Source organism: Martes martes, assembly GCF_963455335.1.
Source record: "Martes martes genome assembly, chromosome: 4".
NCBI lineage: Eukaryota > Metazoa > Chordata > Mammalia > Carnivora > Mustelidae > Martes > Martes martes.
Window position 1 is genome coordinate 159,080,888 of NC_137891.1, and position 17,842 is coordinate 159,098,729.

At 37.4% G+C, this 17,842-nt stretch overlaps 1 protein-coding gene across 1 annotated transcript in view; it reads left to right on the plus strand.

Annotated features, from left to right (window-relative positions):
* Positions 1-17,842, plus strand: part of FOXJ3 (forkhead box J3) — a 149,375-nt gene that overhangs the window by 57,834 nt on the left and 73,699 nt on the right. The window contains exon 4 of the mRNA XM_080802663.1: positions 5,804-5,878. Within this exon, the coding sequence (XP_080658789.1) occupies positions 5,804-5,878 (75 nt within the window). The remainder of the gene's footprint in view (positions 1-5,803; positions 5,879-17,842) is intronic.

The following is a 17,842-nucleotide window of genomic DNA, read 5'->3' on the forward strand; positions in this document are numbered from 1 at the left end:
AGGCTTTGTTAAGAATTTTGAATTTTATCCTAAGTAAAATAGGACGTCATTGAAAAATTTTAAGTGAAGGGGTAATAATGAATTTACCTTGTGAAGAGATCCCTGCCTTCAGGGTAGAGCATGGTGGAGGAGGGACAAAGAGAGCAAGGTGGAGGGTGACACCAGTTAGGAAGCTATTGTACTATTTTTGGTGAGAATGATGTCCTGTACTGAGATAGTGACAGAAGAGATGGAATGAAGTAAGTAGATCAAAGGTAGATTTAGGATCTGGTAACAGATTTATTTTAGATGGTAAAGAAGAGAGAAGAATTAAGGATGTCTTAAAGCTTTCTGATTGGAGCTGTTAACATGAATAATTGTCTTTAACCTGAGAAGAGAAAACTGGAAGATCACACTGGGGATAAAGATTGAGCTTAACTTTAAATGTAATTGGGGTTAAGGTGTTTCTGGAGATGTCTAGTAGATTGTTGAAAATATATGTTAGAAACTCAGAAGACAGGTATAGTTTGGGGTCTAGATAGATTGTCACAGATTGTCATTGAAGCTATGGCTGTAGATGAGATTACATAGGCAGCAAATGTGTAAATGAAAAAGGGGCTTAGGGCATAATTTCCAACATTACAGCTTTTTGTAGAGGAGGAAGCCCCAAGGGGAGATGTGTCCTTCCCCTGAGGCCATTTAGAAAAAAAAGTGACCGTCTTGATCCCCACTTTCCCTCCCCGTCTTTGACTTTTAAGGTGGGTAGATGAACTCTGGTTTATTAGTTCTTGTTTCCCTTGTGTTTTTTTAGATTTGGGCAGTTTTTTATGATTCCATTCTATCTTTGCTGTTATTTTCTTAGTTATACCGCTTTCTAAATTTTAGTGATTGCATGGAGGGTTTACCACATGTATCTTTATCTTATCACAGTATGCCTTCAAATATACCATTTTATGTATAGTGAAAGAACTTTATATATCTTAAATTTCTAATTCTTTTGACCCATCCTTCGTGCTGCTGTTGTCAGTTTTCCTTTATATGTTATAAACCACATAATTGATATATTTTCTTTAGACTATTATATTTCAAAGGTGTTATAAATAAATATTTTTAAAATTTACCTTTTTTTTAAAAAAAGATTTTATTTATTTATTTGTAGGCAGAGAGGCAGGCAGAGAGAGAGAGGGGGAAGCAGGCTCCCTGCTGAGCAGAGAGCCCCATGCGGGGCTTGATCCCTGGACCCTGGGATCATGACCTGAGCCGAAGGCAGAGGCTTTAACCCATGGAGCCACCGAGGCGCGCCAGAATTTACCTTCATTTTTATAATTTCTGGAACTCTATTTCTTTTTGTAGATCCAAGTTTCTGTTTGTTATACTTCTGCCTGAAGAACTTCCGTATAACGTTAAGCCAACTGGCACTACAAGGAATAAATTCTTTTAGCCTTTGCTTTCCTGGAAGTCTTTATTTTGCCTTCATTTTTGAGAGATATTTTCACTGCATATAGAATACTTTTTTTTCTTTTCGTATTTTGGAGATGTCATTCTTTTGTCTTCTAACTTGCAGTTTTTGAGATGTCTGCTATAATTTATATCTTTATTCCTCTGTACATAATTTTTTTCCTCTTGCTGCTTTCACGATAGTCTCTTCATTTTGATTTTCACCATTTTGACCTATAATGAATATAGTGTGTGAATTTTTAATTTCTTGTTTTGTGTTCTCTGAAATTTTGGCATCTGTGATTTGATGCTTTGCATTATTTTCAGAAGATTCTTTGCTGTTCCTTCTTCACATTTTTCTTCTCCATGCTTTTTCTCTTTTCCTTGTGGGACTCCCATTACATACATTGTTCCACGGTTCTTGAGTGATACTATATGTGTGTGTATTTTTAAAGTATTTGTGCATGCATGTGCGTCAGTTTGGATAATTTCTGTTGATCTGTCCTCAGAATATCTGAGGCTTTTCCTGGTTGTGTCCAGTCTACTGATGAACCCATTTAGGGAGCTCTTTATTTTTGATCATGTTTTTAAATTCTATCATTTACATTTCACTCTTTCAGTTTCCACATTACTGTTGAAGTTCCCCATCTCTCTATGCAAGTTTTCACTTTTTCTACTTGGTCCTTGAGCATATTAGCCATAGTTACTTTAAAGTTCTGGTCTGATAGTTCTAACACCTTTCATTTGGGTATTGATAATTTTATCTCTTGACGGTGGATTTTTTTTTTTTTTGCATTTCTAATATGTCTTGCAGTTTTTGTCTGAGTGTCAGATATATGTGTAGAAGAATGTTAGAGATTGTGATAGATGGTATCAAGCTACTGAGTGTGGTTGGGGGTGGGGGCTGGGTAGGGGAGATACAGGGAAGAGGATTTTAGGCAGGTTCCATGACCAGCGTGGATCTCACAACACTGAGATTATGACGTGAAAGAGTCAATGCTAAACCAACTGAGCCAACCAGGCACCCCAAGATACATGGTATTTATACATGTAGATCGATAAGCATCTTTTTTCCCCAGGCCATTTGTTTGCCAATTATTGACAACCAGTTTGTCAATAGTTAAGTTAGATTTGGGTTTGTTGTTGGTATCTTTTCCTTCAGTATACCACTGAGTTTACATTCCTCCAGTGGTAGGCTCTTATTACCTGTTCTTGGAAATGACGTGTTTGGGGACTGTAGAATTTTCTCAGTTTTTTTTTTTTTTTCTTTAGATTTTTAGTTGTCTCTGCTTACTTTGCTACAGATGGGGCTCTCTCCATGTTCCTGCCCCTCCTCTCTCAGTAGGCTATTAATGCTTGTTACTTGTTGCTAGGCTGTGGGTTTTCTCTGTTTTCTTTCTTCCTTCATTTTATTTTTATTTTTAAGTAATATCTGTGGCCAACATGGGGCTCGAACTATACGACTCTTAAGATAAAGAGTCACAGGCTCTACCCACAGAGCCAGCCAGGTGTCCCTCTGTTTTCCTGAGTGAGCCTCAGTCTTACTCAGGCCCTTGTACTTAGGGTTGGGCTTTTTCAGTGTTTCTTTCCTTCAGCCATACTAGCCTGTATTTGTAGTTGCTTTTGATGTAGGGTCCTGGGTCCAAGGTAGTTTCCAACAGTTGTCTCAGAGGTAAAAGGAGTTTTGCTTCTACTCTTCCTCTACCAGCCAGCAGTCGATCTTTGCTTGTATCTTGGGAAGGGTTTTTGTTTCCATTCTTCCTTCAGAATCAGTCTTTGCCAGAGTCCTGTGGGTGAGAAGTTTTGCTCCTCCTACCTCACAGTTAAAGTTGCTTTGTGAGATCTGTTTAAGGTGGTAGGGCTTTGTTTACCACTATTGCTATCTATTACCTCCTTTCTGCTTATGCTACAAAGGAGACTCTCTTTGTTTTCCTTTCCCATCCCCATTCTTTTTTGTGAGTATATAGTAAAGGCTTATGGAGAAGAGCTTGAAGAGCGAGTGGGAACTTCCCTTCCTTACGTTTGGGGGCCTTGCTATTCTAAACTGACACACCAACCCATGCTTAACCTTAAAAATTTTAGCTAGTTTCTTGGATGCTTGGATGATGGCCACTTCTTTCTTCCATACTCTGCCAAAAAGGTGAGACAGTTTGTCTGCCTGGCCCTTGAATGGGCTTGTCATTCTTAGGAATTTAATTTGTTGGGCTGCCTTGCAGCTTCAACTGTCTGATGTGGCTCAAAAATAGTTTTTTTGTTTTATTTTGTTTTGGCTTACCCATTGTTTTCTCATTGTTTGGGAGGGATCATTAGTCTCTGTAGCTGTTTATATCCTAGGCAGAGGTAGAACTCCCATTCATAAGTTTATAATTGATGTTTGGTAATAAGATAGGCTTGACTTTATATTCTGTTGTCATTAAAAAAAAAAAAGATTTTATTTATTTATTTGACAGAGAGCTCACAAGTAGGCAGAGAGGAAGGCAGAGAGAGAAGGGGAAGCAGGCTCCCTGCCAAGTGGGGCTCAATCCCAGGACTCTTGGGATCATGACCTGAGCTGAAGGCAGAGGCTTAACCCACTGAGCCACCCAGGCGCCCTCTGTGGTCATTTTTTTTTTTTTAATTTTTATTTATTTATTTATTTGACAGACAGAGATCACAAGCAGGCAGGCAGGCAGAGAGAGAGGAGGAAGCAGGCTCCCAGCCAAGCAGAGAGCCTGATGCGGGGCTCTATCCCAGGACTCGGGATCATGACCTGAGCCCAAGGCAGAGGCCTCAACCCACTGAGCCACCCAGGCGCCCCTCTGTGGTCATTTTTAAAAACTTTTGTAATCCCAGTATTCCTCTATGAGAGGGAAGTTTTCATATAGGCATTGTTGTTAGAGTTCTGAATTTTATGTTAAAAAATACGATATGCCCAAAATGCTCTCCTAAAATTCTGAGTGGTGGCTAAATGCTGTTGGAGCCCTTTTCCACTGAATACCTGGCCATTTTGGCATAAAAATTATGGAATGGATTTTAGAGCATTTCATTAAAAAGAAAGGGTTTTGGGGTATTTTCTGTAAAAAATTGTGGCACAGTCCTACTTATTCTTTTTTTTTTTTTAAAGATTTTATTTATTTGACAGAGATCACAAGTAGGCAGAGAGGCAGGCAGAGAGAGAGAGGAAGGGAAGCAGGCTCCCCGCTGAGCAGAGAGCCCGATGCGGGGCTCAATCCCAGGACCCTGAGATCATGACCTGAGCTGAAGGCAGAGGCTTTAACCCACTGAGCCACCCAGGCACCCCAGTCCTACTTATTCTTGAAAGGGTTTCCTGTTTCACAGATTCTTCTGATTTCCAAGTACATTTCTCTTTTCTTTTCTTAGAAGATTTTGTTTTTTTGACAGAGAGAGACACAATGAGAGGAGGGACACAAGCAGGGGTAGTGGGAGAGGAAGAAGCAGGCTTCCGCTGAGCAGGGAGCCTGATGCAGGGCTTGATCCCAGGACTCTGGAATCATGACCTTAGCTGAAGGCAGACACTGAACGACTGAGCCACCCAGGTGTCCCTCCCAGTGCATTTTTCTTGCAATTTAGGATGGTTTTTCTTTATTGCTACATTGATAAACCTAGGTGTTCTTGCTAGTCCTCTGTAGCCAGTGTCTTTTCATGTGTTTTCTTAGAGACTGAAGTAAGAACCCAATTGACTTCTAATATTCTTGTAATGGAGCAGTGAAATTTTTTTTGTTTAAACATTCTTTTATCTCATTAGAAAAACATAATACATATACCTTGTAGATCATTTAAACATTGCGGGAAAGAAAAGTTATCACCTATAATTCAGAAAAATAACTGTTAGCATTTTGCATTCTGGCTTATTTTGGGAATGAATGAATGGGGGGCACCTGGTTGGCTCAGTTGGTAGAGCATGCAGCTCTGGATCTCAGGGTCATGGTTTAAGCCCTACCTTGGGGCATAGAGCCTACTTTAATGAATTAATAAATTCATTTATTGATATAAATTCATTTAATAAATTAATTAAAAAGTACATACCACAATTAAAGTCGTAATGTGTATACAATTTTATATTTGGTATATAATATTTAAATCAGTCATAGACATCTTCCTATGATTAGATCTTCCTTAATCTTAATAAACATTTAAAATAGGGTATATATTTCATGATTTGGAGTTTGTAAAGTCTACTAGAAGCTGTCTTTCCCAATAGCTTCTTTTCTTGGCAGTATTCATAATTTGAAAATCAGAAAAGTTTAAATTTGAAGTTCATTTAAAAAGCTTATTCCTTGGAATTGTATTCTAGCGCATAGACATTTAGGCTTCTGATTCTGTTTTTAAAGGTGAGTTTTGTTTTTTGGATTCCAATGACCTTGTGGCTTTTCTTCTCTACTTTCAGAATTCCATACGACATAATCTGTCACTGAACAAGTGTTTCCTTAAAGTGCCTCGATCAAAGGATGACCCTGGAAAGGTAGGATTCATTATCTTAAAATAAAATAATTGGATTCTTTATTTTATCTGTTGTCATGTTTGTATCTGAGTAATTTCTGTTATATATAAAGAAAATTGGGATGAGAGCACTCAGAACTTGTCTAGTTCATTGTTCAGGAACCTTCCTGATCCTCCTTCACCTCACCCCATCTTATCCCCATTTTAGTTGGTAATCTTCAAGGACCAACCAGGCAGAGAGCTTTCTTCTTAAGCTTTGGGAAGTTAGCTAGTGTAGAGCTTGTCCTTTGTAATAGTTTGCTGCTTTTAATCTAGTTTATATTTGGTTATTTTCTTAAGTACTGTGTATTAGGTTAAATTTGGTTTTTGAACTGTGTGTCAGGAACCACAATTTATTAGTTATTGCATATAAGAGGTAGATTTGGTAGATCTTGACACAAGTGCAAGTAATTCTTCCTCTGAAATAAAATTCTCTATTATTTCCCTATTTCCTTAGTTACTATGTTTTCTCTTTTCACCATTTATCTGCTGCCACCGTTACACTTTTAGTATTTTATCTACAGAGACTTCCCTTCTTTTTTGTTTTAATAGCCATATCAATTGTAGTGTGGCCTGCACTTGGTCCTAGTTACTTGGTTTCTAAAGCTCAGAGTAATTTTTTGGACCAATTGTCATGATGAATTATTAGATTAGGACTTTGAGATAGTGTATCTGTTGGCAAATGTGTTGTTGTTTGGCTGGTTAGACTTTTAACCAGCCGGAAGAGTCCTTTTAAGCTCACCATCCCTGGAAGAATCTTTCTAAAAAGTAAACCTGGTTATGTCATTACCCTGCTTAAAAGTACTCCCCAGTGTCTTGGAAATGTTTCCATGTATTGTCAAATACTCTTTTTTGCTTTTCTTCGATCTACCTTTCTAGCTGTGATTCACATTCAAGACCCACAGTGAGGATCTACTTGAAGTTTCCCAAGTATGCCTTTCATATGATTTTCTCTTACTGCACAAACTCCCTTTCTATACTTGTCTGGCCTACTCTTTGGGTCTTTTAAGGTTGAGCTACAACATTACTTCTCTGAAGCTTTTTTGTTTCCACATACTTTAGCTGAGTTTGTTGTTCCCTCTTGATTTCCTCTTACTTTGTCATCATTGCAGTGGCTCCTAACTGGTCTATCCTTGGGTTACTACCTCCAATTTATAGTAACTTTCATGTAGTAGCCAGTGCTGTCTTTCAAAAATGTTAACCTAATTACACATTCTCCTTGTTTAAAATCTTTATTATCTACTGTCCTTAGGTTAAAGTCTAAACTTAAGAGGGTGGGATCATGTATATATATTGTTGACTTTTTAGTTTTAGTTGCTTGCGTAGTGGCTGGTGTCACTGAGGAGACACTCTTGTTGCTTGAATGAATGAATTGTATCCTCTGCTAGATGGATAACTTCTTGAGGTTAGAGATGGAGAGTTACTCATTTCCATTGTAAAGAAGGCACTCTTAAATAATGGATATTTTATACTACCTTCTGTGATGTGCCCCATCAAGTTGGTTCTCAGTAAGATTGAATAGATTATTATTATAGTCTTCTAATTTGACCCAGTTTATTGTTTGTCTGTGTTCATAATTCTCCAAGGTTGTGTTTCTTTTCTTTAAAGCAGGCTTATTAAAAAAAAAGAAATAGAACTTTTTATATTTGCTTCACTACAATTTCTGATAGGCAGTGAGTATATATGAACCTGACTGAAAATGTTCTTCAACGGATTGAAAGATTATTAGAGCTCTTTGAGAGCACTAATTGAATACTATAAGCAGTTGGTTTAATTTTTTAAATTTTTACATGAGTTTTAAATCATTAAAAAAATAAACCAACATACCTGAATGTTTTACTGTTACGTACTAAGTCTTAACCAATTGGAGATCTATTTAAAAAAACTTGTGCTGTCAGGTTTTCTTTAGGGCAGAACCCAAAACTTTTCTCCACCTTTAATTAAATAGTATCATGGGATAAGGCATATGTGGAAAACATATGCTACTCTTTGCAGCTATCCTTTTTGAATCAGGATTGTCTTAACTAATGTGCAACCAAAACAAAATACAGAAATAAATAGAATCCTGAGGTTAATAACAGATTTCAACTTTCACCATTAGTCTCCTGTATTAAAATTTTGTTTTAATCAAAGCACATCATTGTTATCATTAATTTTGGTCATAATAGTGAATACCATACATTTAAAGTACATTATGCTAATAGAGACATTTTTATTTTCAGTCTCAGGGTTAGATTTAAGTATCCGTTGTTCTTATTTATTTTGGTCAGAATTAAATGTAAATCGAATCTTAATGAAATACATTTATATGAATAAAGCCATTTTAATTTTTGATATCAAAATATGATTTTTATTTTAAAAATCCCATTGCCTAAAAAACATGTTGAAAAACCCTCAGATCCATTTGATAAAAAAGGAAACTAAAGCCAGTAAATGAGGAATGACTTGTCCAGGTTCAGTATGGAATGAGAACCCAAGTGTATTGGCCAGACTTAGTTGCAGTCACAGAAACCCGTTACAGACCAACTTAAGGGAGAAAATACCTATAGGAAAAACTGGAGCCTGATTCTTAAATTGTGTGACCAGGAAAGTCTCTCTTTAGTCTACTAAAGTCCCTTAGTTCTACTAGCTTCTCTGATGGCTTCTTTTTTTAGCCTAGTTAATGGCAGAGATGACCATCATCAGCTTCTGGCTTAGGTTTTACTAGTTTACTAACCCTTAGCAGAAAGGGAGTGTTTGATGTCCTCCCCTACCAAGTAACCTGGAATATAGCAAACATCTTAGAGTGAATGCTGAGCAAGCAGAATACACTTGATTTCTTGGTTCCTTGGTTTCTAGACTAATGCTTTTTCCACTATACCAATCTTCCTTGAGAGGGAGGCCAAAATGTTAGTTAAGTTTTGGTACTTATGAATTGTTTTTTCTTTTTGTATTACAGTGTTTCCTGGCATTTGAGGAGCTTTTCCAAAACCACCCTCACCACAGTGGGAGAAAACCATTGAGCCAAGGTGGGGTGGGAGTAGTTTTTGGTCTTGGGTATGGGGTGGACTTTTAACCCCATAGGATTTTACTAGCTGCTGCCATGACTCACGTGGGTCCAGGAGATAGAGGTAGAAGTAGCACATCCAGTATTTTCTTCCCTGTATTTTTGTTTGTATAGCTTCCTGTTGACTGTATCACCCGAGAGGTATGAAGGCCAGCCTAAACTTGGAAGAGTATTGTTGAATTACAGATGTATTTATACGACTATTTATTCTTGACTCAATCCTTAATTTTCTAGAAGTCTTTGTCATAAAATCCCTTAGTATTTTAATCTCTCCGATGTACATTAATGGGCTGAAATCAGTCGTCTTATGTTTCCGAAACTAATTTCAAATAGCCACGTTATTGCTTTCCTTGAAAAGAAACACAAAATGAAATTACATTTTGGATCCATAACTCTGCTTCCTGTTTTGGAGCAGATTTCTATTTTCTTTTCCTTGATTATAACTCTGTTTCTGCATCTTGTAGTCTGTCTCCATTTTTTTTTTTATTACTGTCTTTTATCTTTTCTCTTATTAGCTTTATTTTCTGTATTTCTGTTTTGTGATCTAATTCTTGTTGTTAAAGTTTCTTATCCCACCTTTTATTCACACATGCCTCTTAATTATCTTAAAGGAAGGTATATTTTCACATTATGGAAAAATAAATCCTGTCAGCTAAATTCACTTAAAAAAAATAGAGTTCTCTTTCTTTACTCTCTTTCTTCATGTTTTCTCAACTCTTTTCCCTCTTCTTGAGCTTACAAAAATGAATCTTTGATTTTAAAGGAAAGAAAAGATTATAGGAAGTTATTTCAACAGTTGTATAATGAGCAGCAGTGGGTTCTAATAGAACTGAGGTGGTAGCTAAGAAAACCCCACGAGGGCCACCTGCCTGTTCTGGGAGAGTGAATTCATAGTAAGAAGCTTTTTGGGGCAGAGGGTGAGAAATGCTTTTTCTTGCCTGGGGATGGGTAGGTGGTAAAGACTTGGTGGCTGTGAAAATCAGAGTGGTTTGTAAGGAAACAAAAAATCCCACCCCTAGAGAATTAACTTTCGGAATATATGAGACTGTAATTTTTTTCTGTTCTTGTCCTCTGTCATAGTATGGGGACCATAGCATAGTTGACTGATCTCTGTTTTTAGAATTTTCTTTTTTGGCCATGTTAGTATTGTGTTATATTTATTTATAAATTGTTTTTTATTCATTGGTATCCTGTTTTGGTCACTTTATTTGTTAGAAGATGTAGAAAAGCTGGAGAGGTTTGAAAGTACATAAAATATAACATTAAGTGATTAACAGTATTGCAGAAATCATAGTATGTACCCTGAAGAAGGATGATAAGAGTGAGTAGTCTTAAAGTAGATGCATGATTCTTTTTTTTTTATTTTTTTTAAAGATTTTATTTGTTTACTTGACACAGAGAGAATGAGCACAAGCAGGGAGAGCAGTAGAGAGAGAGAGAAGCAGGCTCCCTCTGAGCAGGGAGTCCGATGTGGGACCCGATCCCAGGACCCCGGGATCATGACCCGAGCCAAAGGCAGACGCCTAATGACTGAGCCACCCGGTTGACCCTAGATGCATGATTCTTGTGAAGAATTTGACCTCTTTGTCTTTGTATAAAACCAAATAGGAAATGAGATTTAAAGATAAGAGCAAGAGTTTGGTTAGGCAAAAATAAGGACATCTTATTTACTTGATTGAAGAAACACTGGTTGCGTTCCGAGGGATGTTTTAGAGTTTGCTACTTCTGAAGCACTCTAAGGATAGAGAAAATTAATAACCTTTTTGGTTTTAACTCATGGTAGGTAAGAGCCCCACTTGAAGGCTGAGAAGAGGACATGATCAGGTTGAGCTGGGGGACCAATGAGAACAAAATTGAGATAGAATCAGAAGTTAAGGGAATTAATATAAATACAGTAGTCCCTCCTCTTATCTGCAGGAGATATATTCCAGGATCCCCAGTGGACGCCTAAACTGTGGTTGGTACCAAACGCTGTGTATGTCTTATTCCTTACATATGTACCTAAGATAAAATTTAATTTATAAGTTAAGCATAGTAAGAGATAATAGTAATAACTAATGATAAAATAAGACAGTTTTAATAACATACTATAGGAAAAATTATGTGAATGTCCCCCTCCCACCTTATACTCTATTCCCCCTCTGATGATGATATGAGATGATAAAAATGCCTTCATGATGAGATGTAGTGAGGTGAATGATCGAGTATTGTGATGGATCATTAGGCTACCTTTGACCTTCTGAGGATATATTAGAGGGAGGATGATCATCTGGACCACAGTTGTGACAAACTGCAGAATGTGGAACTAGGGGTAAGGGAGGGGGCACTGCCATACTCAGATGAGGTCGAAGAGTAAAGAAAAGGATTGGCACCAGGGAGTACATACTAAGGCAAATGTGGATTGTGAACATGAGATGGTTCAGTAGATAAAGCAAGGTTAGAAAGCCCAGAGTAAGCACAGGCATTTGAAGAGATTTGAAAGATTGAGTTAAACAAGAGATGAGGATCATATTCCGCGCGAGAGAGAATATTGCAGAAACAGAAAGAACTGCTGTCATAGAGTCTTTTTTTTTTTTTTTAAGATTTTATTTATTTATTTGACGGACAGAGATCACAAGTAGGCAGAGAGGCAGGCAGAGAGAGAGGGGGAGGCAGGCTCCCCGCTGAGCAGAGAGCCCAACGCAAGACTCGATCACAGGACCCTGGGATCATGACCTGAGCCGAAGGCAGAGGCTTAACCCACTGAGCCACCCAGGTGCCCCTGTCATAGAGTCTTAACAGTGAACTTAGTCAAGGCAGTTGAGTTAGAGTGGCCTTTTATTTCCATGTTCCTTATTCTCCCTTTTCTTTTTAAGGGTGGAGAGTAACATTTTGTTGTTGCTGGCCTATTTTTTCCATTTCTAAGCTACCTTAAAAAATAGTATTTGTCAACAAATTAAAAAAATTTTATATGGTAAAATCCACTGTTTAGTGTATAATTCTAGTTGTTTTGACAAATACAAACAATTCAACTGACACTGTGATCAAGATAGGGAACATTATTGTCCATTGGTAGTCAGCCTATTCTTCCACCCCCAGGCCACTACTGATCTGTTTTCTTTCCCTGTAATTTTGCCTTTTCCAGAAATTCATATAAGGGGAACTCATACGATAGGTGGCTTTTTGGGTCTGTCTTCTTTCACTTAACATAGTGCATTTGAGATCCATCTATGTTGTTATATTAGCAGTTCATTGTTTTGTTTTATATATTCTGTTGTATGGATTTACCATGTTTAATCACCATTGGAAGACTGTGTGGGTTGTTGCCAATCATAATTTCATTTGACCATCAAATTCTTTTCTTAGACTTAGAAGTCTAAGGCTTAGACTCAGTAATTAATACTGAGAAATATTGAGATTTGAGACAGCATTGAATTAACTTAACCTGATGACATACAATAGTCATTCTCACCTGCTTTGTGGGTTATGTTAAATATAGGTGAACATTCTGCTCTCTTGGAAATCAGTCCTGATAAAGTAAAGCCTTATTTTTCTCCAACTTAAAAAAAATAATTTCCAAAAGGACTAAGCTAAGGCACTGATGATTTAAAAACAAGATATGGCCAACTCTTCATCACTTAATAGAATGTACTGTTTTTAAGTATCCTTAACATTTAAGGACTTGTTTACTACAATCAATGTGCTAATTATATATGACTTTTAATACAGTGATTAAGAGTAGATTCCTTAACAGTCTTTCCTGAGTAACACTTAGCTTAATTTGATAATCACAATGTTTAAATATAAGTAATAAAATCATGCATTTGTTCAAGAAGAATGTTCCAAGGACCTGAGTTGATTTTGGGATAGTTTTGTCCAAACATTTCATTGAGCCAGCTACCTAGCCAAGCTGTCTGCCTTTGAGTATATTTGACTGTTACTACCTATTTTTATGGTCTGAGTAGAGTGACTATTTCACTTTCCTAATTATGCTTAGGCAATAGGTATAAACCAAGAGTCAAATTGGGACATATGTTCACTCTATGTAGTATGTGCAAATGCTCTGTCATCGAGCTGTGGGCAGTTACCAGCATCCTAAGATACTGCAAGGTTAAAAAACAAAAACAAAAACAAAAAACCCCAGAAAAACAAAACAACCCTTTTAAATTGGATTGGCACATCTAAGCTGGGAGAGAAATAAAACACTGAGATATGGTATGAAGCCAAAGAAGTCAGGGACAGAAGGGATTCAGTATTGTGTCTGAGGCTCCTGATGATGTGCACTGAGAGTTAAGAATGAGCAGGGAATAGTCTATGATGATTCACTTTACCAATGAACATGTGTATTTGGCAATAGAGTTAGTTAAAACCAAAAACATAAAATTCACAGATTTAGCCATTTGGAATGGTTAGTAATTTATGATAGGAACTGCTTTACCCCGGAATGTGAAATAAATAGTAACTTCTTAGGTTTATATTTAGTCAGATAGTGGTTTGTTTGTTTTTTTTTAATTATTTATTCATTTGAGATAGAGAGCAAGTGTTGGGGGTAATGCAGAAGGAGAGGGAGAACCAGGCTCCCAGCTGAGCAGGGAGCTCCATGTGGGGCTTGATACCAGGACCTCGGGATCATGACCAGAGCCGAAGACAGACGATCAACCCACTGAGCCATTCAGGCATCCCAGTGGCTTTTTTTTTTTTTTTTTAAATTAGTCTGTGTATAGAGTGTGGGGCTCAAACTTACAACCTGAGATCAAAAATCTCTTGCTCCCCAACTGAGCCAACAAGATGCCCCAGATCATGGCATTTTTATTAGGCTGTTTTTAATTTGAAGGCTATTAAAGAAATCTCAAATTAGTGTTTGATAGAGCAGGGTACTTCTTATTTGACATAAAATTTCAATTATAAATAAATGAGGATAATTGTCCTTTAAGTGATAATGATTTTGTAATGAGGAAAATAAAGGTTAAGTCCATTGCTGGTCTTTGGTGTATCTTTATTTCTAATGCCACTTCCCCCCGCCTCTGGAGTTAATCTTTGTTTTAGGATGGATATATGTACATTTTAAGTTTGTTATTATTTTTTAGTAATCTCTACACCCAACATGGGGCTTAAACTCCCAGCCCCGAGATCAAAAGAGTTGCACACTTTTCCAACAGAGCCAGCCAGGGGCCCTGTGTTTTAGGATATCTTGAAGTTGGCAGTTAATTCGTTTTTGGAAGATGTGTTCAAAGCTGTAAAATTCTAATTTGTGATCTTTGGGATTGTGCACCCTAGGACATTGCAGTCTTCTCCCCTGGGAGGACATTAACATGCTGTGCCAGAATTGTTGATAAGAATTAATAATGTCTACATTTGTATACTGCTTTACATATTAGGGAGTTATTTTACATGTATTATCTCAATCTTTATGACAAGCTCCAGTTTTAGATTGTGATCTTTAAGTGCATAATAGAGTGTCCATAGTAGCTTAGTTTGCGTAAAACTCACATAATGGAACTTCACATAAATGGAATCATTAAGTATATAGTTGACCCTTAAAAATAAGGTTTCAGCTGCATAGATCTACTTATTTTTCCCTCTAGCTTACTCTGTTGTAAGAATATAGTGTATATGCAATAGCCAAACTATGGAAAGAATCTAGATGTCCATCAGCAGATGAATGGATAAAGATGTGGTGTATGTATACAATGGACTACAATGCAGCCATCAAAAGAAATGAAAGCTTGTCATTTGCAACAACATGGGTGGAACTAGAGGGTATTATGCTGAATGAAATAAGTCAATCAGAGAAAGACAATTATTATATGATCTCTCTGATGTGAAGAATTTGAGAGGCAGGGTAGGAGTTGTGGGGGGTAGGGAAGGAAAAAATGAAATAAGATGGGATCAGGAGGGAGATAAACCATAAGGGATTCTTAATCTCATGAAACAAACTGTGGGTTGCTGGGGGGTGGGAGGGTAAGGATAGGGTAGCTGGGTGATGGACATTGGGGAGGGTATGTGCTATGGTGAGTGTGGTGAAATATGTAAGCCTGATGATTCACAGACCTGTACCCCTGGGGCTAATAATACATTATATGTTAATAATAATAATAATAGTAATAATAATAAAGAATACAGTGTATAATACATATAACACAAAGTTTGTATTAATTGACTTTTTATGCTATCAGTAAGGCTTCTGGTCTACAGTAGGCTAGTAGTAATTAAGGTTTGGGGGAGTCAGTGTTTACATGTAGATTTTTTACCCGGGGGAGGGGGTGTCACTGCCCCCAAGCATGTTCTTGGGTCAACTGTACCCTCTGTTTATATCTGACTTCTTTCAGCATGATGTTTGTGATGCTTTGTATATGTCAGTGGTTTGTTTCTTCTTATCGCTAAGTAGTATTCCATTTATTCATTGATCTGTTGATAGACATTTGGGTTGTTTTAATATAGGGATTATTAGAAACAGTCTTCTAAGGAATTCTCATACAAGTTTTCTATGGACATATGCCTTCATTTTTCTAGAATAACACAGCATTTGCACTGTCAAAGGGTAGGTGGAAGATTAACTTTATAAGAAACTGCCAAATCTTTTTCCAGAGTAGTTGTGTATTTTAAATTTCTGATAGCAGTGCATGAGAATTCCAGTAGCTCCACATCTTGGTGAACAGTTGATATCTCCTATCTTTGGTTAAGTCATTTTAGTGGGTATAGATTGGTATCTCATTACGTCTTTATCTAGAATTTTCCATGGTGAGCATCTTTCCATGTGTTTACTAGTCATTTGTATATACTCTCTTCTGGAGGTTCTTATAAAGTCTTTTGCTCCTTTTTTCTTTTTAAAAATTTGGTTGTCATTATTATTGAGTTGTAAGGTTTTTTTTGTTTGTTTGATGAGCCCAACAGGCTTTTTTTTCCCCTCTGAGATAGAGAGCATGTGTGAGTGTGGTTGGGAGAGAGGGAGAGAATCTTTTTTTAAAAATTTTATTTATTTGACAGAGAGAGAAATATCACAAGTAGGCAGAGAGAGAGGGGGGGAAGCAGGCTCTCTGCTGAGTAGAGAGCCTGATGTGGGGCCCGATCCCAGGACCCTAAGATCATGACCTGAGCTGAAGGCAGAGGCTTAACCCACCGAGCCACCCAGGCACCTCAAGGGAGAGACTTAAGCAGGCTCCACACTCAGCATAGAACCTGACACAGGGCTCGATCTCAACGACCTTATTACATCATGGCCTGAGCCATAATCACAAGTTGACTTGATTGACTTAATTGACTGAGCCACCCAGGCTCCCTGTAGGTTTTTATTTTTATTTATATTATATAAGTATTTTTTCAGACTGAGGTTTGCCTTTTTTAAATAAGAGGTTTTTTTTTCACATTTTTATATCTTTATTGCTGAATGTATTAATAGGTACTCAATATTTTTTTTTGTTTCCGATGTAGAGTTTCATGATTCATCAGTTTCATATAACACCCAGTGTTCCTTATATCATGTGCCCTTCTTAATGCCCATCCCCCAGTTAGCCCTTTCCCCCACCAACCTCCCTTCCAGCAACCCTCTATTTTCTAGGTTTCAGTGTCTCTTATGGTTTGCCTCTCTGTTTTTAACTTATTTTTCCTCCCCATTCCCGGTGTTCATCTGTTTTGTTTCTTGAATTCCTTATATGAGTGAAATCATATGGTATTTGTCTTTCTCTATTTCGCTTAGCATAATACCCTCTAGTTCCATCCACATTGTTGCAAATGGTGAGCTTTTATTCTTTTTGATGGCTGAGTAATATTCCACTGTTTGTGTGTGTGCGCGTGGGGACACACACACACACACACACACACACACACCACTTTTCTTTATCCATTCATCTGTTGATGGACATCTGGGCTCTTAACCATATTTTGGCTCTTGTGGATATTGTTGCTTAAACATTGGGTTACACGTGCCCCTTCGAATCACTGTGTTTGTATCCTTTGAATAAATACCTAGTAGTGCAGTTGCTGAGTCATTGGGTAGTTCAATTTTTACCTTTTTGAGGAACTTCCATTCTGTCTTCCAGAGTGGCTGCACCAGTTTGCATTCCCACCAACAGTGTAAGAGGGTTACCCTTCCTCTGCATCCTTGTGGAGACATCTGTTGTTTCCTGAGTTGTTAATTTTAGGCATTCTTATGGTGTGAGGTGGTACATCATTGTAGTTTTGATATAATAGTGTCTTAAAATGAGTAGACATTTTGGATTTTGATGAAGTCTAATGATTAGGAACTTTTGTGTCCTGTCCGGGAAATCAGCCAAGGTCATAATGATTTTCTCCTCTGTTTTCTTCCATAGATCTTAACATTTTATTTATTTTTATTTATTAGGTTTTTTTTGTTTTGTTTTGTTTTTGTTTTTTAAGTTTATTTGACAGAGACCAGAAGTGGGCAGAGAGGCAGGCAGGGAGGGGGAGGGGGGGAAGCAGGCTCCCCGCTGAGCAGAGAGCCCGTTGCGGGGCTTGATCCCAGGACCCTGAGATCATGACCTGAGCTGAAGGCAGAGGCTTTAACCCACTGAGCCACCCAGGCGCCCCTATTTATTAGTTTTTTAAAGTAGTCTCTATGCCCATTGTGGGACTTGAACTAAGCACTCCAAGATCAGGAGTTGCATAGTCTTCTGACTTTGCCAGCAAGGTGCAACAGATTTTACAGTTTCAGATTTCAGATAGGTCTGTGTGACCTAAATGTAAAATATAAAGTAATTTCAAATTAATATTTGTGCACACACAAACTTCCTATTGACTTGTTCTTTTATTCTTTTATCTTCATGAAATGTTCTTCTTAAAATATTCTTTGTTTGGAAGCTACTTTTTCATCTTTTAATGTAGCCACTACAGCTTTAAGTAGCTTCATAGTATATATCTTCTAGTATTTTGATATTAGTCTTATACATGCTTTTATATTTAAAG